Source organism: Falco naumanni, chromosome 8 (genome assembly GCF_017639655.2).
Source record: "Falco naumanni isolate bFalNau1 chromosome 8, bFalNau1.pat, whole genome shotgun sequence".
In the NCBI taxonomy this organism is placed as follows: Eukaryota; Metazoa; Chordata; class Aves; order Falconiformes; family Falconidae; genus Falco; species Falco naumanni.
This window is the reverse complement of record NC_054061.1, coordinates 7,180,115-7,207,804: the sequence shown is the minus strand read 5'-3', so window position 1 is coordinate 7,207,804 and position 27,690 is coordinate 7,180,115. Positions and strand designations below refer to the sequence as shown.

The 27,690-nt window shown below is 45.9% G+C and overlaps 1 protein-coding gene and 1 long non-coding RNA gene across 4 annotated transcripts in view; one reads left to right on the top strand and one right to left on the bottom strand.

Annotated features, from left to right (window-relative positions):
• Positions 1 to 24,146, top strand: part of GLRA1 (glycine receptor alpha 1) — a 42,135-nt gene extending 17,989 nt beyond the window's left edge. Inside the window, exons 3-9 of the mRNA XM_040605108.1 lie at positions 2,934 to 3,001; positions 11,538 to 11,761; positions 15,528 to 15,610; positions 16,262 to 16,399; positions 16,921 to 17,135; positions 17,804 to 17,950; positions 22,561 to 24,146. Of these exons, the coding sequence (XP_040461042.1) occupies positions 2,934 to 3,001; positions 11,538 to 11,761; positions 15,528 to 15,610; positions 16,262 to 16,399; positions 16,921 to 17,135; positions 17,804 to 17,950; positions 22,561 to 22,851 (1,166 nt within the window). The 3' untranslated portion in view covers positions 22,852 to 24,146. The remainder of the gene's footprint in view (positions 1 to 2,933; positions 3,002 to 11,537; positions 11,762 to 15,527; positions 15,611 to 16,261; positions 16,400 to 16,920; positions 17,136 to 17,803; positions 17,951 to 22,560) is intronic.
• The window catches only part of LOC121093188, a 186,983-nt gene extending 160,234 nt beyond the window's left edge, over positions 1 to 26,749 (bottom strand). The window contains exons 1-2 of one of the 3 annotated variants that reach the window (XR_005829519.1): positions 26,038 to 26,749; positions 14,190 to 14,440 (exon numbers count right to left, since the gene is read on the bottom strand). This is a non-coding gene — a long non-coding RNA (uncharacterized LOC121093188). Of the gene's footprint in view, positions 1 to 14,189; positions 14,441 to 15,004; positions 15,193 to 18,799; positions 18,832 to 26,037 lie in introns of those variants that run through there. The other 2 variants (XR_005829521.1, XR_005829520.1) reach the window with 2 other exon arrangements.
• Positions 26,750 to 27,690: the final 941 nt, after the last annotated feature.

Here is a 27,690-nt window from a genome sequence, read left to right as displayed (position 1 = left end):
ATAGGTGGGAAGCTTGTGTCCTAGTAACCAGCTAGACAACGGAGAACACTGCTGGTTTTATCCAAATCACAGAGAGTTAAAAAACCACCCTGTAAACCTTCCTACCACTAAATTATGCACACACACAAAAGAAATTAAACTTTAATATTTAATGAAATGTATACATTATCTTCCTGCTGAAGGCAGCTGTATTGCATTTTTATTTGAGATAATTTAATTTCAGTTTTATTTCAATGAACTACACCTTCCCCACAGGGCAGTTTTGCTGGCTTAGCCTCCCACATATAAATCAGGCTCCAATTTATATGGGAGGCATAAGAGGTGTTCTACAGAGCTTAGGGTTGCAGCTCTCAAAGCACGTCATTTAAATTAACAGCAGTAACTCATAAGGGCATTTTAATGGCTTAGATCTAAATTAAAATAATATCAAAGATCTGTATCGGATTGATTTTTGGGGAGGGGAAGATCAACAAAAAGATGATTGCTGGTTGTCCATAAATGCTGTAAAGTCCAGACTTAGCCATGAATTCACATTCTGAGGACAAGGAAGCAGCATCAGGGCTTTAGTTTAAGTTGGAGGATGAAGTCGGTAACTTGGGCAGGGGCAGAGATGAACCCAGCAGGTGTGGGACCCAGGACCTCTCGCCCAAGCTGTACCCTTAATTAATCCTGCTGCTGGAAAATTCCTTCCCAGCTGCATCCCACCACATAGGCAGCATGTTTCAGTGGCAGGCAGGGAAGTTTCTAGAGCCTCACACAAGCTAAAAAACCCCAAAGCCTGCAGAGGGCTCCCAGCTCCCCTTGGACACGGGGGGAAGAGTCATCCTCATGTACGCTGGGCCAAGCTCACCCCACACTGGCTTCCCATCAGCACAGGATGAGGAAGAGGAGGGCCAAAATCTTCCATGCACGTCAGCCAGGAGCACATGCAGTCATCCAGGGAACAGCTCAGTATTTTTCTTGTGCTGTGTCATCTGGGGGAGAAAAACACATGCACATAGACCTTCTATACTGCTCATGAGATTGATCCAGAGGAAAAAAACTTACTCCTGAGCTCAACAGGAGCACTACAGCAGGGATAAAACAAGTGCTAAAGCCTGATCAGCCGTGTTCCTTCAGCTGCTGGATAAATTTCATGAGCCTTTTGGATAAGAGGGGTTAGTGAAGGGGGCAAAAGAAAAAGATGCCATTTTGTATCTGATATTTTAGCCCATGCCTATGTTTAACAGTCTGGAGGAAGAGCTGCTCAGACTGAACAGCCTGTGAGCTGCTGCTGAGCTGGCAAACGGCTGTCTGGGAGCTGGTGGGACAGAAGCCTGCTCAGATTGCTTGGGACTCGCACCAAGAAAATCCCAGCCACAGAGAACACCACTGTTACGTGGCTGCAATCCCACTCCCACAGAGGACAGGCACAAAGTTTTAAAAGAGTCTGAGGTAGGAAGGGGAAAAAAAGGGAAATTAAGAGGAGCAAACCAAGCTCCAAATGTTACTTAGTAAACAGGAAATTCCGTTAATTTCCAGAGGAGGAAGTTTGCACTGATTAGAAGCACAAGCTTCTCGTTAAAGCCATTCCTTCCCCCCAGCATTTCATCTTGCAGCAACTGCCAGACTGCAGATGTGACCTTAACGGGCAAGCATCACTCCCCAGCGGGGCTGAGCCATCAGGCAGTGTTTGAAATGCAGACACCATCCTTGTCACCATGAAGGATGGGGGAATAATCTAAAAATTCACACTCACCACTTCCACAGATCTTATCTTCCCAGAAGCATCTGTCACAGGGATGATATAAGATTAATTCCCCTGGTATTAAAGGGGAACCTTAGTTCCTGGGACAGCGTCCTCTGCTCTCTGCCTGGCTTGCCTTTCCCTACCACATACTGGGCAGCACCAGTAGCAGGTCCTTTGGGAGCCCCCAGAGCAGAGGCCCTTTTTGCTTCTCTCCTGCCCTTGTTAAGGCTCTACAGAAATCCTCTCGTACACGGGCAAGCCACTGGTTTGCCAGGCACCAGGTATGGCTCTGGGTCCAAACTGTTCACCAGCTTTTTATGTTGTGCTGAACTCAGCTCTTGGAATCTCCCTCCATGCAGATGCAACATTTCCACCTCAGATTTGAATTGGATCACAATATTGCCTGGCAAACCATACTGATCCCTTTGGGCACCAGGCACCACATGGACAGACTGACCCCCCATGCCCTCTAACCACAACCTCTTCAGCCCCTAATCTTTACTCCTCTTTGGTGGTCCCTTCACTTTTCCAATATGAGCAAGCTAAGCAAAGCTTCAGTCTGAAAGCAAATAAAGCCTGGGAGAAGCATGGCCCGAAGTTTGGGAGTACCTTCACCCAAAACAGGACAGCCAGGGAATTTCTGCTGGCAGAGCCTGAAGTCTTCTGCCCAGCTGTGAGCCTTAGCAGGTACCACCATTATCACATGGAGTGCCGGCTGCTCTGCACAGCCTGAGCCCCACAGCACACTCTGCTGCACTGGTTCCGCAGGGAGCTCAGAAGCATTTAGATAATTTAAACTAGTATTTTTAAATTATAGAGCTCTAAACAAGAAGGTCTGTCAATAGTCTCTCAGCTTTTTCCTGGGATACATTGCTATCATGGTCAAGGTGAGCTTGCCACCTCTGCAGCAATGCTGAGAGATCTAGAAAGCTGTCCTGCCTGGCTGTGATCTATTCCTTGTCATCGTAACAGTTCACAGAATAGATATATAAACACCCTCCCAAACAGGGAATCAGAGGCAAAGCAAAAGCCTTGCCTGATGTCAAGCTAGCATCAGAATCAAGACTGGACTAAGCCAGGTCATCTGGGCCTTGTTCCCTCACTCACCCCAATCCCACAATGGGTTTTAACACTACAGAGTGGAAATACTTTTGTCTTACAGGCACATAGTGAACTGCTGTTCCAATCTCTATTTGTCATGCAGGCCCACCAGTGAATGTCAGCTGCAACATTTTCATCAACAGCTTTGGTTCGATTGCAGAAACGACTATGGTAAGTAAAAAAAAAAAAAGAAATCACAGCACAGCTGCTCAGCTTCATTGCACTCCAGCAATTGCAGCATCACCCTCTTAGGCATGACCAGAAGAAAATATTGCCTGTGTTCCCAAGTTTACCCACTGTTCGAGTAAATTGATCATCAACACACAAGACTCACATTGCAGGTAGTTGAAAATCACAGTCTCTATCTGCGTCTCTACAAAAACACTGTACAGGCAGAGTATAAAGGTCAGAAAAGGAAATAGTCTTTTCTGAAGACTTGCCTAAGGCTCCAAGCACAGAGGCAGTTGCAGATACTTTATGTTGAAGTGCACATAAATCCAGAAGTTTGAAACAGTAAGTGAAGGGAAAGGGGCTGAACTCAAATTCAGTCTGCAGCAGGTTCCAGATTCCCAAAGATTAAGAGAATCGCTGCATGATTATTTTCTTGGAGACATTTTTGTTAGACAATGATTTTTGATAAAGTGTCAAACCCAATACTTGCAAGTTAAGGCTCACTTCCAACGAAATTAGTGAACATGGCTAAAGGCTGTATCTAATTGGCAAGACACTAGGAGCAGGGATCACTAGAACAGGAGATAATTGCTCCACCTGAGAACTATTAAAGATTGGTTGCGACATAATCAGTGAGCAGCAAAGGAAAACTCTGGAGGTATAGTGCCTTATCTCTGTGCTAATTAAAGATAATCCAGAAATATGGTGCTTAATTACTCTTTAGTAATTCTTTTTCTAGAAAGGTGTTGAATGAAGAATGCAAGACTCCAGCTTCAGGCAGGATATTGTAGGCTTTACATACAGATCACACCCCTCGACTTGAACAAGTTACTCATGCACACCACTATCAGAGGACATCAATAGCTATGTATCTGGAACTATAAGTCTCTTCTGATGCTATACCATTCTTCTGGAAATGTTTGGGGTTGGGGCCAGTTCAATCCTGGTAGTAGAGAAAAAGCTGTTACTCTGTTCAAGCATAGATAAACACATTTTGTACTTGGATTGCAGAATTTGTCAGAATTCATAGCTGAGAAGTGTATTCGTTTATATATAAAGCAAAAAAAAAGAACTAAAACCAAAAATACACATCTGTTCCTAATGTACTATTTTATTGGATACCTCCTTTGGTATTACAGGCAATAAATATTTTATTCCTAAACAATCTAGCAGAGACTATCCAGAGCACAAGGGAGAGGGGCAGGCCCACAAAGGATCCCTGTGCATCGTACAGAGCACATTACAATTACATGGTTTTCAATACCTATCATACATCACAAGATGCATCAGAACAACCATACAAAGATGTCAGAGAATTCCTGTAAGCAGGATGCTCCGTAAAATTAGCATAGACTAGCATGAGAGAGAGATATGCAGTCCACCTTTAAGACATGCTGCAGGGATTCGCTATCCTCTCCAGATGCCACTCATTTCATAGTCTATCTTCCATAGAAAAAATTCCCATGGGAACCCAAGAACACCCTCTGGGCACATTGCTTTGTCTAGAAATACCCAAAGCAGCTCTGACAAGCTAGTCCAGATGTCAAGCTGACGCAGCATTGCACACAGCCTAATATAATGCACTTCTTTGGGGACAGCAATACTGCTTGTAAACACTGACAAGAATACAAGAAACACAAGGACTGAAACATTTAAAAATGAGATCTCAGCAAGCTAGAGCAGTCTTTGGGATTTGCTAACTTGAGATTTACTCTGCAGGGAAGCCAGTCCCTCCCCACTGTTTGAGGATGCAGCAGGTCAAACAGGCAGTGTCAACTCCCCAGCACAGCCCTGGGAAGGGCAGAAAGTCCTGCCATGAAGGGAATTTTGAGGGAGACCCAACTACTTTGAATTTAAGCAAGAGGGGGAAGCTGGGGCAGGGAGAGGCAATTCAACATTTTACCAAAGAAAGTACTAGTCCATCATTGACCCCTAGGATTGATGATGGTAACACTCCCCCAGCTGCTTTAATGGCCAGAAGTGAAAAGTGAAATAACAACATGATGGTTTAGACACCCATCATTAGGCACCCTAAGCCTGGCCAGGTTCAGGTTCTGAGTACTACATCATCCTATATTTGGTTACTATTGCACTACTACCTGCAGGAGAAGAGTCACATGTTTTCACAGATACCACACATGCAATTAGAGAAGCCTTTAAAATATCTCTGTAGTGGGGCTGTTAGTTTCTACAGCAAATACCGCTGCTACTATTTAAGTTTACATGTCCTGAATCTCACAAATCGGTGTAAATCATGAGGCCATCATACAGAGGAATAGAGAAATTGAAGGTGAACACTCACAGCTCAAGGCATCATAGAAGGTAGAGGAAGAGGAAAAAACCCCAGAAAAATAGAACTAATGTATTTGATGCAGCCCCTTGGGTCTACAAACCTCAGAAAGGAGGATTATGAGTTGGGGCCAAGAGAAGGCACAGAATTCCTAGCGTGGGCATAAAGCTGCTATCTGACCCACAAAGGTTCAAGATGAATAAGGCAAGAAATGGGGACCTGAAAACTGCTGCAAGGGTAGAGGGAATAAAAAAGAGCCATTCACCAAACTAAATTCCCCAAAGCACAGCTGACTTAGAGCAAGGGAAGTAAACTCTTTTAAGGATCCCACAGAACCGGAGACCTAACAGAAAAGCTTCCAGTGGTGCACATAATTGATTGGACATTTATGTTACATTGCACTCACAGCTTATATCCATCAGCCTCACTTGCAATCAGCTCTAAGGACAAGGGAACCTGTGACTGGGAACACGTCCCTGTGAACCCAACAAGTGCTTCAAGGGGAAGGATACTACCAGCTACACCACGCAGACAAGTGCAGCCAGCCTCCTTCTGTCCCAAAGCATTACTGCAATAGTGCATCGACAGCAAGGGATTCCAGAGGACAAATGCAAGATGCATCCACTCTGCTTTTTTTTATTATTATTATTAAAAACACCAAACAACCCCCAACCACAAGCTGTTAAGTCCCTTTTTGCTCTTCAACAGTATAAACACCTTCCCTCCAGCCATACCAGAGTAGGAAACCTATAAGCAAAACTAAAAATTCTTCATACAAAATGAAACAGAAGTCAAGCATCTAGGAAACAGGGTCTTAGTTTTGACTAGACTGCACCAGCTTTGGCTTTTCTTTGTAGCATGAAACAACTGGTAGGATTATCTGAGCAATTAGTCTCACAGATTTCCTACTGTAACAATAAACTTCAAATTAAGCTATGCCCTTGATCTCTCTTCCAATGGAAGCTGCTATTTTATAGATTTCTCACTGGCTTAGGCAGCTGGGAGCATTTTGTATGCAGTGAAGGCGTCACTTAAAGTTGCTAGGAGATGAACTCAACACTTAAGATGACCTCTTCCAGTCTCAAGTTTTAAAAAAGACCCACATGCAGCAAACAAGAGCATAAAACAAAGAAAACCACAAAACAGCCAGCACAGGCTCCCCTAGACACAGGATATACATGCAAATTTATTTTTGCTGCTTTCATGCCATAACTATCCCATCTGGAAAGAGTAAACCAAACGTGACCTTCCAGCCAGCTGGAACACAGCCACAATTGGTCCTCCAACATCTCCTAAGGACAGGAGAAGCTGGAGAATGCAACTATCTGAAAGTTTAATACTTGTTCAGAGACACCTATATATAATACTGCCAACAAGGTAACAAACCATCCGGCAAAACAGACAACAATTTACTCCAGCCTCACAAGCCACAGCGCAGCAGGTAGCAAATGCAGCCGATGAAGTGTAAGGGTCACACGCTTAATACTGGGCCCACTCACCCTAAGTTCAGCGAAAAATGTAAATACCAACACACAAAGCCTTTAGCAAAGGCTAGGTTTTGAGCTCAATTTTCTGCAGTCAGTCATTCTTACAACTAGCCACCAGCCCCACAGAGACGATAAGCGTTTAACAAGTCACACGACACAAAATGAAAGTGCTTTCACGTCTCACAGCCCGCTGCAGTTTCAATGTTAGACCTGCAGTGTTTTGGCTGTCTATGAGGTTGAAGTTTGTATTTGCGCTGAAAAGAAATAAAAAAACACAAACCCCATAAAACAAGGCTACACAACTCAAATACAAGGACACAAATAAAAACCCTACAAACCAAAGAAAAAGACCATACTACTATACTCTTAATTTTGAAACGCAAGATGCTGGCTACATCCCGCTCATCAGCGGCTCCATCCTCAACCCAGAAAGATATACTTTCCCCTCCCTTTTATAAAGACACCCAGCAAAAAGTGCTGCTTTAAGCTCCAGCACAAAACCCCACACCTATTAAGCACTACTGCTTTCACCACAAACTTACATTCCTCAAGCAGCGGACGTCCTCCTCAACAGTACCTCCAACACAACTACTGGCCATAGCACCTCCCCACTTGGCCCAGCTGTGGTTTTCACATCAAGCTTCAAATTAGCTACTTGGCTACAGCTGTGACAAGGTAACAAGGTCCCTTATTAACCTTTCCAAAGTCTGCTTCAGGTGTCGCTTGTTTTAGGGCAAATCAGCCAGTTGTAGTGCTCCTTTGCAGGGCAGCTAGCCTTAAAAGTGCATTTAATCCCATCCTTAAAAATTAACTCAATGCTAATAAAGCCCCTTGTGCCCTGCTGTTCCAGGTGGGATAATGGAATCCCTTCCTGAAGGACTTCAGTCCCTGCCCTGTTTTTTCCATCAACAAAATGTAAATTTATCAAAGTGAAGTCTCTCAACAAAACTATTCAGTGAGGAGGCTGGTCTGACAGAACCCCTGAGCCAGGTATTGAAACTTATTGAGTTCCCTGACAGCCTCCATCCCCTCTTCCCAGCGTGACCTCCAGCCTGCCACTGCCTTCATCAGCTTACTCATCGTCAGGTGCCAAGACTGGAGTATCTTGGGAAGGAAAAGTCTCAAACTGATCTTCTGTTTCATTGGCTCCTTGTGAGGTCACTAAGCAGAATTTCATTTCAGCATTATGAAATTGAACTACTTTGAGCACTTCAGTTATTTTCTTCTTGTCCTGTGTCATTTTCCCCTTGGGAGTAAAATCCCTTTGTGCTAGATTGCAAAGCTCCTGAATGCCTCCACAACACAAAGTTGCTGCTCTCCACTCCCAAACCAGCCAGAGGAGCAGGCTGCACAAAATAATCAATGTCTGAATGTGATTGGCACACAAATGAGGAACTCAAGTGATAATAAGGATATGGAGAAAGACATTTCTTTTGCTGAATTTTCAGCCCCAGTAAAACCTTTTTTTTCTCTCCTTGAAAGTCCACATCAGAAATTGGTCCATTCTGTCCATCATTTATGGATGATGCTAATAAAAATGTCATACAACAGCATCTAGAATAAACACTGTATATCTCCAGACAGTCAACAAATGAGTGGTTTGGCTCATCACCTCTCAGTTTGACTGCAATGCCTAGGCACAAAGCTTTCAACACACAGGATCCTCTAGCTGGTACAGAAAACTGTAACACTTATCTTAGGTTATATCACAGCCCCAGACATACCCTACTTGTTCTCCATGCCTCTTTTGGCTCCTCAGGCAGTGCCATGTCCAGTTTACAGCTTGTTTTTACATTTACATTCAAATAAGCCTGGGCACAAGACATCTAAAAGGCTGTTCAGCTTCAATAGTGCAGTGCATTCAGCTATCTGTCATAAGGGAAAAGGTATCTGGGAGGAAACAACCATCCTCAGCGGCCAGGCCAGGACTGCGGAACAAACCCACTGAGAAGGAAGATCTTCATAAGCACATACACACAGAGATAGGTAAAATACTAATGCCATAAAATGGCAGAGAACTGCATTCAGTGCATGTATTACATTTTTTGTCCTTGCCTCTTTTTACGTCACAGCATAAATGCTCAGCTGTTCATATTCCAAAACAAAAAATATCCACTGCAAACACTTGTCTCTAAAGAAAGACCACAAAGAGTAGCATACACCGGAGTTACTCACCACACCGCTGAACAGAGGCAGTTCAGTCTCTCACACCACATGTCCATGACATGCCCCTGCGCTGTTCCCATGCAGGACACGAGTACAGGGCACTTGGTCTCTGGAGACAAGTTAGGAGGGGCTTTCTTACAGCCATCTATTGTGAGAAGTTAATTTTCATTTGCCCCACAAGCCATGATTAAGATTCCTCATCATGATGACACGCATTATGGCAATCTTTCTGTGTATGGCCTCTTACACCTGTTGTGGTGGCAACATAAACCACACTACACCTCCCTCCTCACCCTCCCCTTTCTTTCCCTTTCCTTTCCCTTTCCTTCACCTTTCCTTCCCTTTCCCTTTCCGCATTTTTTGGAGCTGAAGCAGTGAATTTACTCCAGCAACAAAGCTTATCTGTGGCAACACAGGCTGCTGTAGGGAGATTGGCTCCATTTCACACACACCGACACACACACACACACACACACACCAGCTTCCAACACTCCATCAGGCTGAGAACACTTCTGGGCAGCTACCACTGAAGTTTCTTCCAAACACGAGTTTAATTTGTGTTGTACATGACATAAGCCCCCAACAGGAGCTGACCTGCTAGCGTCTAGCTTATTTGTAGCTGAATAAGCAAAACAACCTTTTGCTTTCTACCTATTAGGTCAGCAACGTTGATTTCCCCTGACTGCAATGGCTGCAGATCCTTACACACGGAAAAGGGTGAACTGGAAGTATACAAGTAGTTCAGGGAGCTGTTGCGTGCCATGGGAAGCAGAAATTCGGGGTCACTTTCCCTTTTCAGGTTTGCATGGTTGGCTAGTCCTTCACTGAGACCCTGGTTCCTATCTGTCCACAGCTATTCGCGTTTTCTCAAGACACATTATCCAGGGTCAAGAGAGATGAGTAATCAAGTCAAAGGGATGCACTAGGACTTGTGAAGGTGACATTTGGAATATCAGCAGAAGAAGAGAGTGTCGCAACTCTTTTTCATGTTCAGAGGTCTGCTCCTTTTAGCATCAAGTCTTTGGTCCGTTTGCTGTTGTCACAGTCATTACTGCCATTAGCAGTTTCTGTGCTCTGAGGATGAAGGTGGCACTAAGTGGCCTGAAACAGATTCTAGACCATGGGCTTGGCCATGAACTGCCCCATCCAAAGCACAAGGTACCCAAGACACAATCCTCACCCAGCCCTCCACTGTGACTGGACTCCACAAGAGTCATGTCCTCCTGGAAAAGAGGCTGTAGGTTCATACTCCAGCAAGCACCTGAGGCAGCAACATCAGAAGGACTCCCATCCACATGCACCCTTCAACTCCAGAGCTTTGTGTTCTCCAGATGGAAAGAACAGACCTGAGGCAGAGTCAGGGAGATCCCCTGAGAGGTGCCAGAAGGTCTCACTGAAAGCAACGTCCTAGTGCCTGCAGCAGGTATTAGATACTGTCAAGCACGTCAGACACCCTCCATTAAGCATCTCTTAATACAAGTCTTAAAGTACATTAGTATTAGAAAGGCACCAAAGAAACCCTTAATCATGATAGCAACTATTAGTTTGGGCCAGGGCAGTGAAACTGGTTTATTATATGCTGCTCTTCAGACACAGTCTGCCTCTATACTTAGAAAATGTCAATTAATTTATGGACAGGGAGCTTTTATCCCTCTCCTGACAACTGGCACGTCCTCTACCCATTTCAATTTGTTGGCTCACTTTCTTATGTGAAAGTCAGCAGAAAAGGGGCATGCAGATCACCCTGGGAAGCTTTTGGTCAGACAGGGAGAACAGAAACTGCTTTTAATTGTCCAGGAGAGTGTCTAAGCTTGACCTCAGCAGCCAACCTTGGCCTGGGGAACTCAGGGGAGCTGTAAGACACATGGTTATGAGGCACATAAAATTTTCCTTAGCGCTGGGGGACTAGCTTCAGTTAAAGAAGATGGCCATCCTATAAAATCTGTAGCATTTGTGGCATTTTGACATTAGAAAGGGTAACCCAGAACACTCGCTCAGGATTAGGAGAGCAGACTTCGTGCACATCCCTCATGTTCACACACTCTCACCAAGGGCAGCTGCTCCCGTCCGTTCATCCGAGTTACCCTTGTATGAGCAGACACACAGGGAATGCCTCTCCCATGGACAGCCTGTCTCACTGTGTCTTTTCTTTTCACAAATCTGGAGGAACCATAGATTGTCACAATATGGGCTGGTTCAGCACTGAAAGGGAGTTGGCTCTGGCCTCCTTTCCCCTTAATCCTCTGCAGCAGTTACCATGCTGCCACCAGCCCTCACAGCCTCTGCAGCTGAACATCACTTCTGCAGCCGCGGGGTTCACACTAGAGGTCCTGACACTTCACACACAGCTGACAATTGCTGTGACAGAGGGATGCAAGGATAGGCATCTGCTCATGTTATGAGATAGCTGTAAGCTACAGAGCTAAAGATTAGCAACAGCTCCTGGAGAAGTAACGCCAACAAGGATGGCCATAGCTTGGGAATGTAGGCCTAGATGTGGTTTGGTTTTGAGAATGATTTTAGTACATGCTTGCCAGTTTTCAGCATTTTCAGCACTACCTGCATGTCTCTGCTCCCTGCTCCCACTCTGCAGGATTACAGGGTGAACATCTTCCTGCGACAGCAGTGGAATGACCCACGGTTGGCGTACAATGAATACCCTGATGACTCCCTGGACCTGGACCCCTCTATGCTGGACTCCATCTGGAAGCCTGACTTGTTCTTTGCTAATGAGAAAGGGGCACATTTCCATGAGATTACAACAGACAACAAGCTTCTGAGGATCTCCAGAAACGGCAACGTCCTCTACAGCATCAGGTGAGGTAACTCAATGGGAAGACTCCACCAAGGTAGGGGTGGGCAGAGCTAAACTCCCACTGTGCAAGCCTAAAAAGAGAAAGTGAAGGCTTTGAACATGCTGTTGGATAAAAGAAATTGAGGGTGGTTTTTTTTTAGGGAGTTCATACAATTAGCAGTGTCATAGCAATGTGGTGGGAATAGATCTCTGGAGGTTTCCCATGCAACCTCATCCTGATGATTGACAACAGATCAGGTCAGGTGTGGCTTTGGCCAAATCAAAGTACCCCACAGATGGTGCCCATGACTTCTGTGCGCAGCCTGTGCCGGTGTTTCATCCTCCTTCTGGGGCAGATTCCTTCACGCAAAAAGCACTGAAAAGTGAAACACAGCCTTATTTCCCTGACAAATATTGTTTGTTTGGGTTTTTTTAATTAAATTCAGCTACACAAGCTAAAAGAAAGAAAGAGGTCCCTAAGCACCTCCTTCATCTGCACCTTTATATCCAACATTAACCTGTGCTTAAGAGCAGTGAGGTGCAGTTCCCTGTTTGCATATCTAAGCATGTCCTTATGGGAGCAGAGTTATGTGCTGTAAGTGAAGAGGTCTTTCTCCAGCCACCTCAAGAAGAGGTTGGCAGAAGTGTGGAATCCTTCTGAGAAAGCGCCACCAGCTACCTGAGCTTCAAGTCCTAATTTTGCATTAGTAGCTTCCCCTTGACAGAAAACACAAGAAACACCATTATTTTTCATCATTGTTAAATAAGACGACACCCATCCCAAAGGACTGGGCAGCCTGGCAGTACTCTGTCCCACACCAATGAAGAGCCAGAGAGAGAGATAAATTTTCCTGTGCCCCATGCCCTCCTCTAGAAGTCAGGATCTTGAGAAGGACGGTGCTTCTGAAAGGCACTGAGATCGCACACCATGGGCTGGGCTGCCCCTGGGACAGCAGAGGCCACTGCACAGCTAAGGGTACTTCCATACCCCCAGGCACCCCTGCCTTCAAGACCTGCTAAGACAAAGCTACGCCAGGAAATGTATTTTCAGAAAGTTTCAGTTGGAGAAGGGAGGGAAAAAACTTGAGTGAAAAGGAGAGTCTGGGAACTGCCTCCTTACATCAGTAGCTGAATCTGCTGGAGCAGAAGGATGTCGGTACTTCAGCCACATGGTCACTACTTGCAGCTGCTCCCACAACAGGTAGTAAAGGAATAACCAGGAAGGTGTTAGTCAAAGCATATTGAGACAGAGGGTTGGTCTGGGAAGGAGTCTAGCTCATCTCTAGCTTTCTCAGTCAAAGGACTTCTGCTCCTCACTAGTAGATTCCTTAACATCCCTACTGTAAAATTACTTGAGATATTATACTAGCACAAGCCTAAAACTAGCTGCACTATGTGGAAACTAGTAGAAGTCCATGAAAACTATGTTTTGAAAGCTGCAGCATTTCCTGACAAGAGATTAGGGAAACTGCTAAACAGAGCTCCGTGGTTTTGCCTCTGCATAACTATTCCCATTTATCCCTTTATCACTAGCCGCAAGAATCCATCAGTGAAGCTGAACTAATTGTACTGAATTTCCCACAGGAAATCAATCCAATCCTCCACCTTCACTTCCAAGCCCATCTACTCTTTATTTTAAACCAATGACATAAAGATCAAACTTCATGAGCTTAAAGAGGGAAATTTAACTCTATCTCACAGACTTTTCCACCTCATGTATAGTGTAAATTTGCATAAGGTACACACACCCCATCTCACACTGCAGCTCCCAGTGGTAGCCATGGGGAATAAAAAGCAGCACAGAGCTGTAAAACAGAAAATGAACAGCTTAATGCTGCAATGTAGACAGCATCTATCAAACATCAAGGTGGTTCCAGCCCAAGGACCGGCTCCCTCATGACTGAAACAGTACGAGAATTGCCATGCTTGTTGGCTGAACATGGAAACCTCACATTTCTTAATTTCTAAAAAAAAAAAGGCAGGTAATAAAACTGCCACCAGCAACCTGGCAGAGAGCATGGCACAGAGTCCCGTTCCAGGTGTGTTTGCAGGAGCACAGACAGGGAATACTGGGTCACCCCAGCCCTGGGGCTGCTCAGCAAAACAGAGCAAAGACTCAGCAGGGGACGTGGAGCAAGGTGGCTGAGCTGATCACCTTTTTCCAGGCAAAAGTTGAAAACACTTCAGTTCTTGTTTTCTAAAAAGAACTTTCCTCTCTCCCTCATCTCCAAATGAAAATGTTCGTTTCTTTTTAAGTACATTTTCCTATGAAAATCAAAAAGAAAGAGGACATTCGTAATGGAAGGGCACAATGCAAATGCAAAGAGTTTCCAAAAGGAGTAATAGTCTTTCCCTTTTTAAAAAAAGTTTCCATCTAAAGTCTCTGCCATTTAGTAACTGGCTCTTTGCTACCACTATTTGCAACAGTCAGACTTGAATCAAGGCACTTACAATAAGGTGGACTTTGTCCCGTGGACCCAAGACTCAGCCCGTTCACCCAAAATCACCTTTGAGGATTTCACTCTCTGATCCTTTCTCAGCATGCACTTGTCCAGCGTGTGCTCAGCATCTCGTGACCTCGTTGTAGCCACAGTCACCCCTGTTTCACATCTGGCAGATACTTCCAGTACATTCTTCTCAAGGGACTTGTCTGAAGATGTAGTTGAAGGCTTGTCTTTCTGATTGATCAGAGATGGAGTTCCCTGCCAGAGATGCAACGAGAAAAATAAAGTGGGTAGATGCTTTTCTAGTAAGGTGTTTGTTTAAACACAGAAAATGCAGTTGCTTTCATTAAGAGGAAGCTTGAACAGGTCGATTCTTTCTACTGCCACATCTTCTGTCCCAACATGCCTCTAAACTCACACAGATATCTTCTTCCAACATAAGGAAGTTAAAAAATATCTTTCCCTCCTGCTAAGTCTCTTGTAGGTCTGATGATAGAAAAATTCAATTCCTGTCCCCCAGGAAATTCCACTATTTCTACACAAAGGCAAAAAGCTGAAAAACCTAAACACTTCAGGGAACAGCATTTTCAGTATTACCAAACCACATAACACAAGTCTAGCTATGTGAAGCAAATCATTTCATATCGGCTTGTTGAACCAAGCAAATATTTTGAGCATAGATCATGGCTTAGTGCAGCACAGCAATATACCCCAGAAAATGCAGCCTGCACCTAGTGGGAAATGGAGCTTGAGAGACAAAAGCAGAGGTCTCAAGAGGCACAGCAGGAATTCAGGAAGAGACACAGGTTCGTATTGACTTACCACAGGGCATTTTTCCTGCAGAAAATCCTGCCAAAGTCTCTCTTTTCCCCCACAGCAACATGTGATCTTGACCAAATTTCAGATTTTTTTCTGACAGAGAACTATTCTGTTCAAAGGGTTCCAATCTCTCGAAATGCATCTGGGGGGTCCAGAGAATGGGTTTGGGCTTGCTGCTAATCCAGATTGTTGCAAACCTGAGGCAAGAATTGGAGACCAAAGTGGCAAAACTGTTTGGTGTGGGAACACTTTGTTCTGCACAGTCCAAAACAACATGGCAATGAAACACCATCTGCAGCAGGTGACTCTGCTGGAAACTGTATCACAGACACAAATGCTCGGCATTTCTGATGCTTTCCAATCCCACAGGCAGGAAAGAGGTGAATGATCAGCTGTTCCCGCAGCACACCCGTCTGTCTCGGGCAAGGTATCAGCCTGTTTGCAACACTGGATGTCCAAGAGGGTTCATCCCCTCACCATTACCACAAACTGTTTGGCATTCTCCTGTGCTGTCTTCTCTCCTCAGGATCACGCTGACTCTGGCCTGCCCCATGGACCTGAAGAACTTCCCCATGGACGTACAGACATGCATCATGCAGTTAGAAAGCTGTGAGTTGTGAGCTCATCTCCATTTTGGAGAGGAGATGATGTGTTTTCCCTCTCCCCTGCCATCTCCCTCCCCAGCTGCAACCCATTCCCTGTTCAGCCTTCACTGAAGGCTTGCTCAAGAACCACCTGCTCAGGATTTTCCATTCACTCAGCACACATGACATTTCCTAGAGAAGCCAAACCTTAAAAGATCCCACAAGAGGAGCCCTGGCTTGCTTGTATTTGCATCGGCCTTTCACTTTGAAGGAGAAAGGTGAAAGTGCTTTCAGCTGCAAATGGGATTTTTTCTCTCTGGATGAACATTTGCCCCTTGTACATCTTGCTTATCCCAAAGGAGGGAAAGATGATGAGCAGCTTCTTTCAGAAAAAGAGGTCAGGTCTGAAAAAAGCAGCAAACAGCTCAACAAGCCAAATTCAAGAAAAGTGATTTATTGCAGACAATTCATTGCACACCACCACAGCTCCAGCACAGGTCATTACCCTAGCTTTTATCACATGCACAAGCAGTTTTGCCTCAATCCAAATCCCATTCATTACAGCATTGCCAAGGCAGGCCAGGATAAGCCCCTGCCTCCAAGCATAGCTCTGTTCTGCAAGTCCAGATCAGTATTTAATATGTTTCACGTGGTATTTCTCCCCTCCTCTCAACAGTTGGTTATACAATGAATGATCTCATATTTGAGTGGCAAGAAAAAGGAGCCGTGCAAGTTGCCGATGGGCTGACATTGCCTCAGTTTATCCTCAAAGAAGAAAAAGACTTGAGATACTGCACAAAGCACTACAACACAGGTCAGTGTTTACTCTGAGCTTCTGGGTTCATTAGAGAGGAATTCAGGACTATGCATTTGCCAGAGTCTCTTGCTGTCTGATGGCACTCTAATGATGCAAGCCTTGTCCTACACATCTAAGGACAACGTACATATAAATACACATAGATGTGTTGCCAGTAAACATACACATATATAGCCAATAAAAAGCTAATAGACACAAATGTGTGGAACCCTCTCATCCCCAGTAACTTCTGCATCAGTTCAAGGGTGTTTGGCCTGGACCACCTCTCCCAGCATCTTTTGTCTTTGATGCAAGGGAGCCGGTGAAATTTAAGTGACAAAGGACACACTGCCATGAGATTTCCTTGCTATGTTGATGTTGTACATTCGTATTTCAGAACTGGGCAGCAGCTGTTAATTTCCTTCTCTAACAAGGCTCTGGTTCTAGGCAATGCAAGGGAAGTCCCCAGACCATAGCTGAAACCAGAAGGCTCGCTGTGCCTTATCAGTAATCTTCCACGTACCTCCCATCCTTCTCAGGCAAGTTCACATGTATAGAAGCTCGTTTCCACCTGGAGCGGCAGATGGGCTATTACTTGATCCAGATGTACATCCCCAGCCTCCTTATTGTCATTCTGTCCTGGATCTCCTTCTGGATCAATATGGATGCTGCACCTGCTCGTGTTGGCCTGGGGATCACCACAGTGCTCACTATGACCACGCAGAGCTCTGGTTCCCGAGCATCACTGCCCAAGGTAGGGAGCACACCTTCACAGAGGGGCAAGATACTCACTTTTCTGGGGACAGTACATAAATAAGTCACCACACAGATCCTCTTGCTCAACACAAGAGGCATTCTGCTGCCATTGCACTATTCCAATTTAAGGGCAAGCAGAACAAATTCCAGTCCCCTCCTGTAAAAATTTCAGTAGAGTTTCTATGACTAGCAGCAAAACTTCCTCTAAGATTCAGCACTCATGCCAAGATCCACCACAGCTCCGAGCAGCTGTGTACCTTACAAACCCCTGCGACAACCACACATGGATATTCATTCTACATTCAAGCTTTTTATTCACTTGACCATCATACTTTTATAATAGTACTGAATATACCTGTTATGAAGGGCTTCTGGTATTATCAGATTGCATTACTATTTTCTTTGCATATAAACCATCATGGTCAAGACCTGGATAAATTAAAAACTGTGGAATTATTGCTACTTAAGAACCCTGGAGCAGTTTCAGTGGCCTGATAAGACATTCATGTTAAATGAACTAGCTTTTCATATCCAAGAGTAGATGTCAACCATATCATGGCTTGACCAACTCCATCCAAAGACCTTGGGAGTAACATGTAAAATGCAAGCAAAAAGGCATTTGGGTGAAGAAGCCACCCCATCTCAGTCTCTCTCTCTGAATCCCAGGTATCCTATGTGAAGGCCATAGACATCTGGATGGCTGTGTGCTTGCTGTTTGTGTTCTCTGCACTTCTAGAGTATGCTGCTGTCAACTTCGTGTCTCGGCAGCACAAAGAGCTGCTCAGGTTCAGAAGGAAGAGGAGGCATCATAAGGTAATACATAAAGCATGAAGGACATGGCTGGAATCTGTCCCAGCACAACATCACTACACAGTCAGCTGAACCCAGCCACTAGCTCCCAGAGAAGTCCTCCGTGTACAGTCAGATGTTAAGGAGGGTCACACACCAAAAAGCAGGGCTACCTCAATGAATTGTGTTTCTTCGAACGGTCTGCTGACCCCAGGGGTCTAGCAAGCCGGTTTTTATTAGCTAGCCAAGTGGTCTAAGCCAAAAGGGTTGCTCTCCACAGAACAATTTTCACACAGCAGTATTCTGGTCTGAGTTTTTCTCTTCCGAAGACACAGCAAGGGCTGGGGGGAGGCAGGCAGGGAGGTGTGAGGGATGTCTATCACAGAACAGCATCCCCCAACAAGACAGACAGCCTACATTTGCCTGGAGGTAAGTGACACCTCTTTTGATTCTGTCATCTCCGTGTTGAAAAGCATCTGCTTCTCAGACAGATTGCAAATTCCTCTCAGAAGGAAAGAGCATTATGCTCAGCCTTAGCCTCGCTCCATGCTTACTCGTCATGACTGATGCCAATCCGGGCAGGCATGCATTACATACATACATACAAACATACATATCCTGCAGCCTGGACTCTACTAGCTTTTACGCTAAAGGTACCACAGCAAAGATTTCACCCCACAGGATGCACTAGAAAGAAATGTAAAGGTGATTGTGATCACAAGACCAAAGGCGCTTAAAAATTGTCCTTGATTAACTAGCAGAATCAGATAGGGGGTATCAAATTTTCAGCACCAAGCCTGAAAGACTGCCCTCAAGGTAGCATTAAAAAAACAGTGAATTTGCTAAGAAAAAAAAAAAAAAACCAAACCACACCATAGAAGGTTTTGCTGATGGGAATCTCAGGAAAGCCTCTAGGAGACCACTGAGCTCTGCCTAAAATATTCCTCTTAGGTATTTATCTATACTATATTTTTAAGAGCCCTCCGTGATCCATCCCATCCAAAGACCCCCATTCCACTTCTTCACTGTCCCAGCCATTAAAAGTCTTTCCCAGGCTCTAACCCATCCTACAGCAGTCCACAGTGCGTGCCTGCAGAACTGCCGCCGTGCCAGGAGGCAGTGGGGCTAAGGAGCAGGAAACCCTGCCCCTTTGTACATCTCTCTCTGCTTCACTTGTCCTACCAGCAAAACAGGACAGAATTGTTCACTTGTCCCCACCGAGTCAGGACCAGGGATGAAAAGTGTTGGATAAATGCAAAGGAAAAGAAGTAACAGATGAGACCATCAGCACCCATTGATTTTGTCTGGCCAGAGCGAGACCCTGCCACCTCAAAATCAGCTGAGGCCGTTTTGGTTCGGAAGATGCAGTATGCTTAACAGAGCCAAAGCCAAAACCACCCAACACGGGTGCCTCATAGTGCTTTTATCTCTTCACCTGGATTCCGGCATTCTGTCTCTGGATCTGTGCTGTTGTATGCAGATGAGTCTGTTAATAAAACAATAAGGAGAAAAAAGCCACTAATATACAGATGAGTTTAAAATATATTTGACAGAGACGTTCCACTGAACACAAGGCTGCTATTACAATCCCTGCCCAATCTCACAGCAATTTAATTGGAACAAAGCATAAACAAAAACAGTTGCAAAAGCAAAATGAACAAGGTTTGCAGGCTCATCAGAAAACAAGGAGCTGACTACAAATATGCAAATTGGTTAGTGCAGCTGCCAAAGAACCTAATTGCTCTGTCCTGATGTCCTGACTTGTTTGGGTAGCTCTACCTGGTTTAGGCAGGACATGCCAGGCTAAAAACAAGCAAGATGCAGCAGTGGTCCATGCTGGTGGAGGCAGCTGGGGGTAGTACCAGCCCACGCTCACATTTATCAGGTCTGCCCAAACCAAAACCTACCAGCCACTCTTCACAGCTCAATGCACCAGACAATGTGCCCTGGTCTGGCATTAATACAAGTGAACCCAGACAAATCTGGTTTTTGCTTTTCTCAGAGTTAGATGCAAGGTGCTAGCTTATTCTCATTAAAAGTCTTTCTTTCTCTCTAAGGAAAAAAAAAAATCAAATCAATAAATATCTGTTGCCAGGTTTCAACTGGCCCTTTCTATTTCTGAGCCACCTCTTACCTCCTTTCCGCTGGAAGGAGGGCGAGGATTGGACTGGAAAGATCAACTAGGCAGCTCTCTCAGAACCCATTATGCTGTCTGGATTTACTGGGGCAGACAGGTCCTGGCATGGGGAGATGTAGGGACTGTGACAAGGGAGAGTTACTGTCCCTTTGAGGTATGGCCCGGTCTGGTTAATATGACCCCATCATCAGACCCACTTGGAGTGTATTTGGAGACCCAGCCCAGCGTGGCTGGTGATGTCTTTGCCTTTCTCCTTTGATATGGCACCTCGAAAGAGGCACCGCTAGCTGCTCGATCCTCAGTAGGGCACTCACACAAAAAAAATCGGCGACAGAAACCAGCCAGTGACCCCTCAGCAATGAGAAGAGAAAGAAATGCAGTGAATTAGGGAATTAAGTGATTTAGGCTAAACCAGACACGTGTCAGTGCACGTGTGTTTGTGCAGCCAGAGAAGAGCATATACAGTTTTACCCGAACTCCTATCATACAGGTGATGAGAAGGTCTGTAAACTCTGAGCATCTCAGAAAGCCAGGCTTTCGCAGCCCATACACACGTTATCAGCTGCACAAAGGAGTCCAATTAAGGAAAGAGTGAGAAGTTAGGGATGAGAGGGACCTTTGCAAAACTCTCCCCGATGCCCCAGCACCGAGGGATGCCGGTGACCTGCTGCCCTGCAGGCGCAGCCCCCAGCACAGCCCGGGGGTCCTGCCTGGCTCTGTGCCACCTGCCCGCAGGCTTGGCAGGAGCCGGCAGCGTGGCTGCAGGCATCCACCAGTCTGCCAGACAGTGTGACGGTCAGAAGTGGCCCCTGCAGCCCTGTACCCCTCAAGGTCCCCGTCGACCCTCACAGCCAGTGTCTCATCCACATCGCAGGTCCTGGCCACCTAAGAATTAGAACAGCTGCATTGCCCACCATCAGAAAATCAGCCTTTTAACTCAAAAATTATCACCAAGAGAGGCAAGAGCAGAATTTCTCTGAACCTTGAATCCCAGCTCACAAAGCACCTCTTACTAGATGTTCAGCATCTCGACTCATCCAGCCCTGAGAGCAGCTGGGTCCTAATTTTTGGTCCCTCAGCATCCCCAGCCAGTGCACACAGTGCTCACAGAGGCACTGGTAGGAGGCAAAGACACTTAAGGATTGTCACGTCTCAGGTGCCAAGGACTAGAGATACACAAAAAGGGTGCAATCAGAGCAGGGAAGAATTAATTCAAAGGCCTCCAAAATTGTCTCAGCCAGGACTTTGAAACAAAGAAGCCTGCTGGTAGGTCACACAACTCACCAGCTTGCCACTCTCACAAAAAAAGCCTCCCCCCACCCCACCCCACAAAAAAAAAAAAAAAAAAAAAAAAAAGGTGTGACTTTATTTGACTTGTTTTGCTTTGCTCAGCTACGCCAGTGTGCTGTCCTGTCTGCTCCTCCACCCCAGACCCTCAGCCCAGTGCCTCCATCCCGCGCAGCTACCCGCTCGGTACAGGGGCCATCCAGAAAAGACACTCTGCAAAGGAGAGGGGAAGGGGCAGCAGGGCACGGCAGGCAGGCGGGTTACAAGGGAGGGGGTCGGTAGGTCAGTGCCGGGGGACACAGCATGGATCAGCCTCTGTGACAGTTAATTAGTGCCACTGGTCTAAGAATTAGCCTTGGTGACCTGTGGTCAAGAGACTCGGGTTTCTGACCCTGCCTCTGCAACTCACTGGTTGTATTACTTTGGTCAGACTTGGTTTCCCCTGTGATTGCATCCCTGTGTTCAATAAAACAGGGCAAAATCATTCTGACCTGCAAGGCCTCCACCAAAAAACAGCAATAGCATTTGCCTTTAGACTGGAAAATAAATTATTTTTTTTGCTCAATAATTGGAATTAGCACCAGAAGCCACGGCTTACTATTGACCTGCAGAAGGACACTCCCGTGCTCCTCCCCTAAGAGAGGGTTTGTGGGGAGGGGCCGTGGGGCTCGGGGGTCCCATGGGTGGGCAAGCGGAGGGCTGGCCACACGCTGCCTGCAGAGGTCTTTTCCTGGACAGGTCTCGGCGCCTGCACGTCCATGTAACTCTGTAGGAAGTCTCACACTGTGGCTTCGGCTACGTGAGTTACATGGAGCCCACTCCTTCTGGGCAAGCTGGTACAGCACAGGCAAAGCAAAGAAGGTGCTGATGGGAGCAGGGGGGAGGGAGAGGCAGAAGCAAAACAGGGGATGCAATTGGAAAAATGAAAGCAGTATCATAAACCCTTCAAGTATGTCAAAGACCCCAATGGGGTGGAAGTCAGTCCTGTTCTGCACGGGGTGCCTGGATCCCCTGATTTGCATCTGTGCATCATACAGCTGGCACCCCTCTATAAGGCTGGTCTCCCGAGAGCAGAGGGTTTGTCCAAGGGTGCTGAGGTCAGGGCGTCTTTCCCCTTGCAGAGCAGGAAGCTGTCAGTGGAGAGCCTTATAGCGAGGGTGCACTGTCTATATCTCATTTTAAGTAGAGTCCCATGCTGAATCTGTTTCAGGAGGACGAAGCTGCTGAAGGCAGGTTCAACTTCACTGCCTACGGGATGGGACCAGCTTGCCTGCAAGCCAAGGATGGCATCTCCGTCAAGGGCGCCAACAACAACAACACAGCCAACCCCGTTCCCCCGCCGTCCCGCTCCCCTGAGGAGATGCGAAAGCTCTTCATTCAGCGAGCCAAGAAGATCGACAAGATCTCACGCATCGGCTTCCCGATGGCATTCCTCATCTTCAACATTTTCTACTGGATCATCTACAAGATCGTCCGCAGAGAAGATGTGCACAACCAGTGAGGGAAGGGGAGCAGCTGGGAGGGAGTGAGCAATCCTTTATATATGTGCAATAGCAATGCAGCAATGCATGAATTTAAGAATGTGGCAATATCTACTAAAAAAAAAAAGGGGGAGGGGGGCTGGGAGGGACTTCTAATCGTGTGAACTGATGATAACTGGCACAGGGAGGAGGAAAAAAGCTCTTGATCTGGGGAGTGCAGGGTGGGGGTTAGTTTTACAGCATAGAAAGGTTTGGATTGTTCCAGCTGCAATCCAAGCAGTGTAATATATTAATATATATTCATGCTTAATTATAATGCAGAAAGAAAACAATCAAAAAAAGATAAACAAAAAAATTTTTTTAGCCTATTAACAGCTTAGATTCTCAAGTCACTGGAATGATTCATAATTCCATGTGCAGAAATGACTGCAATTACGCTTTATCTGACTTTTGCTATAGAAAGGCCATACCAGTCAAGCACGTGAGGGAAAAGAAGCCCTAACAAAAGGGAAAAAAAAAAGAAAAAACACAAGAAAATCATCCTATTGTTCTTTTGGTTTTGCACTTTGAAAACTGGATAGACAGGGAAGCTTAAGAAAGAGGCTGTTGGTTGTTTATTTTATATATTTACTTTTTTTAGTCACAGGGTTGCTGATCAAACACTTTGTGACTTTTGGATAGAGGAAAGCAAATACATTATCTCTCTCATCCCCATCAGAGAACATCCAATGGGAAACCTGAGAAGGACATCAGGGCCTTCATCAGAAATCACAGGTACCTTCTGTCCTTTGAAATGACCTGGCAGGATTCGAGTCCCAGGAAGCAGAAATACAATTCAGAACACTAGAAATGATGAGGGATTTTTTAAAAAGCTTTTTTTTTTTTTTCCCTCCCATCGCCAAACCCCTTTCTGCCATGTTCGTTTACAATGGGTTGTGGTGGAAGGAATTATATTTAAAATATAGAGAAAACAGGCATATTCATGCCTTTTGCAACAGGACCGGGCAAAGGGCAATACTGTCAGTAAGGGGGGGGGGGGGGGGGGGATAGTGTGTATAGAGAGAGCAGTTCATATTTTCAGACATGTCATAGCAGTAATATTAATAGCGAAGCTGGGCCGATGGACCCAAAATTCTATTTTTGTATCTATTTTGGTGCTGCATTTAGCTTTAATGTGGATGGGAAGACGGAACGGCTTGCTTTGCCCCTCTCTGCTGCCCAGCAGAGGCCCAGGGTAGGCTGGCACAGTTTGATGGGGATAGGGAAGGGGGGGGGAGGGGAGGGAGGTGGGAATGGGTGAGCAAAGGGGTTTCCCTTTGGCCAAGAGGTAGCACAGGTTGGTGTTGGCGTTTGGGGTGGGGTGGGGGGTAAGCACCAAATGCCTCCAGGGTGTTATTCAAAAGCCTGCCTCAGGGCTGGCACGGGCAGGTCAAGGGCTTGATGCCCCACTTGCCCCTCAGGGGCCCTGGGCACGAGCTGGGCTGCAGCGCTCGGGCCATGCAGTCGTGTTCCTTTGCACTTTAGCGAGACAGGTAAAAGAGAGCATGAAGGAAGAGACAATCAGTCTGCACTGAAGCACTTGGGGTCAGGTCTGGATTAGGCACTAAACGAAGGCAGAGACACAAGTGGCACCCGAAGGGGTGCATCCACTCTCCTTCCCCTCCATCTCCTGCTCAGGACCGGACCACAGCTGACCTGGGTGGCAGATCCAATGCTTGCTCTGGGAACAATCAAGTTCCTGCTTGCAGAAGCTGCATCCTCTATGGGAGCTGCAACAGCTCACACCAAGGATCCTCTGGCACTGGCAGCTGCAGTCTGGCCCAGGTCAGCAGCATCCAAGCCTGGGACAGGAGGTGGGAGCCATGGGTGTCCCAACCAGTGCAGCAAGAGGTGGCTGTGGAAGAGGGCAGGGACCTGCAAGCTCTCCTAGCACAGGGTTGGTGCCAAGAAAGGAAACCACCAGGGCTTTGCTAGGAGGGGTAGAGAGACACCCATCTCCAAGGCTGCCAATTCAGCACCTTTCACCAGCACTAAATACACTTTATTTAAAGAAAAAAAAAAAATCGGAAGAAACGAAGGATAACAAGGAAAAAAAAAAAAAAAGAGAGAGAAAAAACCCCATACACGGTGGTCACTGTGTGGACTAGGGCAAACAGCAATATTTCCTAATGTTTTGGCAAAGGCTACATAGCTTTCTGGGTCCCTTTGCATTGCTGAGACAAGGAAAGGTCATGCAATACCAGTGTGAACCAGTATATCAGTCCCATCGCTCCAATGGGGCAGCAGAAAACCTGTGGGCTGAGGATTTCTCCTTCCCCTGGCAAACCGTGAAACCCTGCTTTCCCAAGCAGGGAGATCTCAAGCTGTCAAGCAGAGGCATTATTTGATGCTAGGACAACTTTCTGAGCCTTGGCTGGAGCCCAAGTCTGCTGCTGGCTCTGGTTTTGCTTGCTGAATTATTGAACTCTTCCTGCACGCACGACGGTCAGTCGTGCCAACTGCGGGTTATATGATTGCTTTAAACGGTGCATCCTTGTCTGAGATGAAAGAGTAAATCCAGGGAATTCCCTTCCCTTCCCGGCAGCAGGCAGAGGCTTGGCAGCCTATGCATTGTGGCTCCTTGTTCACGCAGGTGAACAACCACACATCGCTGTCGTTTGGGCAAAAGAGGTCCTCCCTGGATGCTCAGACCTTGCACTTAGGAGTCAGGCAATTTGGTTGTGGTTCACACAACTTCTCTGTCTCCCCAAGGTACTTGGGATGGCTCACCAGGGCACAGCCGTGGGTTTTCTTCCTAACTGGAGCTGCTCTAAGGAGTTGCCTTTACATTGTTAACAAATCCTGTGCACCATCCTCCCACTCAAGTGAGATTTTGATCCTACATCCCAAAGGCAAGACCAGAGCAAGGAGAAAGAATACGTTCCCACCTCACTTCATTCTCCTCCAGCCTAGAGAAGGGCCTTGAGACCAAAGAGGAATCCCATGTTCATCCCAGACCGACTGCTTGAAGATGCAGACAAGCTCGCAGTTACTGCTTCGCTAGAGCTCCAGTGTCACTTCTTGGCACAGAGTAAGGCCAGAGGAAGGCAAATTAGGAACTAGAATTCATCAGAAAAATGCTTGTGTTCCCTGCTCATACAGAAGCATTTCAGCTGCTAGCAGAGCCCATGGGAGTATAGGGACTGAAATAAGAATTACACGCTTACCAGCTTGCTTTTGCATCCAGTCCGACTCTGCCAACCACTAGGCGTTTGATGCTCACCATAAGCAGTGTTATTTTCTCTTCATTAAGCAGCCAGTTTCCATTTGGGCCATTTTCCAGCCCCAGGGCTGCCTGCACGGTGACAGCGAGCAGCACTCGCATCCCAACATGAAACATGCTGGGGTCTTGGCAAAGGTCTGACAGTGCTGAGGTCGCTGCCCCACAGACGTCGTGCCAGACAGTTTCACCACATAGACAGGACCTTAGACTGTCCTAAGAGCCCCTGGCAAGTCTGCAGTTTTCAAAATCTAACCTTTTTTCTCCATCTGTACTAGACTGTGCTTAGTCTCTGTATTGCAATAGAATTTGCTTTGATAACCTATCTCATCTTCAAAGTAGGCTGTTTTAATGGTGTCAGCAATTATATTTATTAATAAGAATGTACAGGATTTAATATTGCAAGGTAACTTCCAGGCATATTGATGGAATTTAACTCTGTAATCATTAGCTCCTGTTACGAACAAAGCTCTGTGTAAAATAGCAGTCAGCCCGACAGTAAAGAGAAAAAACACGATTCTGATTCGCTTGGACTCTTTGGAGAAACAGTTTTATCCCAAACAATATTATTTCCAGATGTTGCTGGAAACATATCACTTCATACTCAGTAATTATTTTTCCTTATATATAACCGTGGAAAATAGAAAAAAGCAGGATAAGCTTACCATTTTTCTGGTCAGGTAAAGGAGTGTTTTCCTACTTTAATTCCTGATCAAAGTGGCTTTCCATCTGGGATCCCAGTACCATGGAAATCTGAGAGAGGTGCTGAAGAGCATCCAAAACAGACAAGTAAGAATGCGGTCTGGTACGGGCTGCAAGGCTTAGGCTTGACCCTGGCAAAGCACCAGCCTCTCTTCAAACACACAGGCAGGGTCGTTTGCTTCACGGGCTTCTTGTCCCAGAAGCTTTTGCTGGTCAGGGCTGGGGAACTTCACCTCCTAAAAGCCTCAAGAGTTCAAATGCTGAATATTCTCATGTCCTGTGAACAAAAAAAAAAAAAAAAAAAAAAAAGGGGGTTTTGTTGATTTCCCCAGACTTTTCTGGGCTTCTTTATACCACCACCCCTTTCTGCTTCTTCTGAAGACTTTTGATTTTGAGGCAAATCTAAGACAATTCAAATTATACTATTGGTTGTCCTTTATCTCAACTGTAATTTGAGGACCTTCCTTCATTTCCTAATGCTGGTAGAAAAAAGATTAGAAGTGCTCACAATATATATTTTTTTAAAAGAAAGGAACACATGAAAGGAAAAAAGGGTATTTTAAATGGTGCCATATTTTTCACAGATTTTATACAATCATATTTTTGTACTGTACTACCATTCCTTAATAAAACGCAGTTCTTATCCCTGTGCCAAAGACAGACAATTGCTTTCAGTACCCCATCCCTTACCCCAAAACCATGCTACCAGCAGCAGTGGATAACACAGTATGGACCCCTTCTCCCTCAAATCCCAACCTACCAGCACAGCTGCAGGTCTGGGGTCCCTGCCTGGCAGCTGGACATCCTGCATCTCCATCTGGGTAACTGCAAGCAGGAGTCCTGCCCTGCCGGAGCATCCCAGAGAGCTCAGTTCAGTGAAAGCATTGTCCGATCCCCT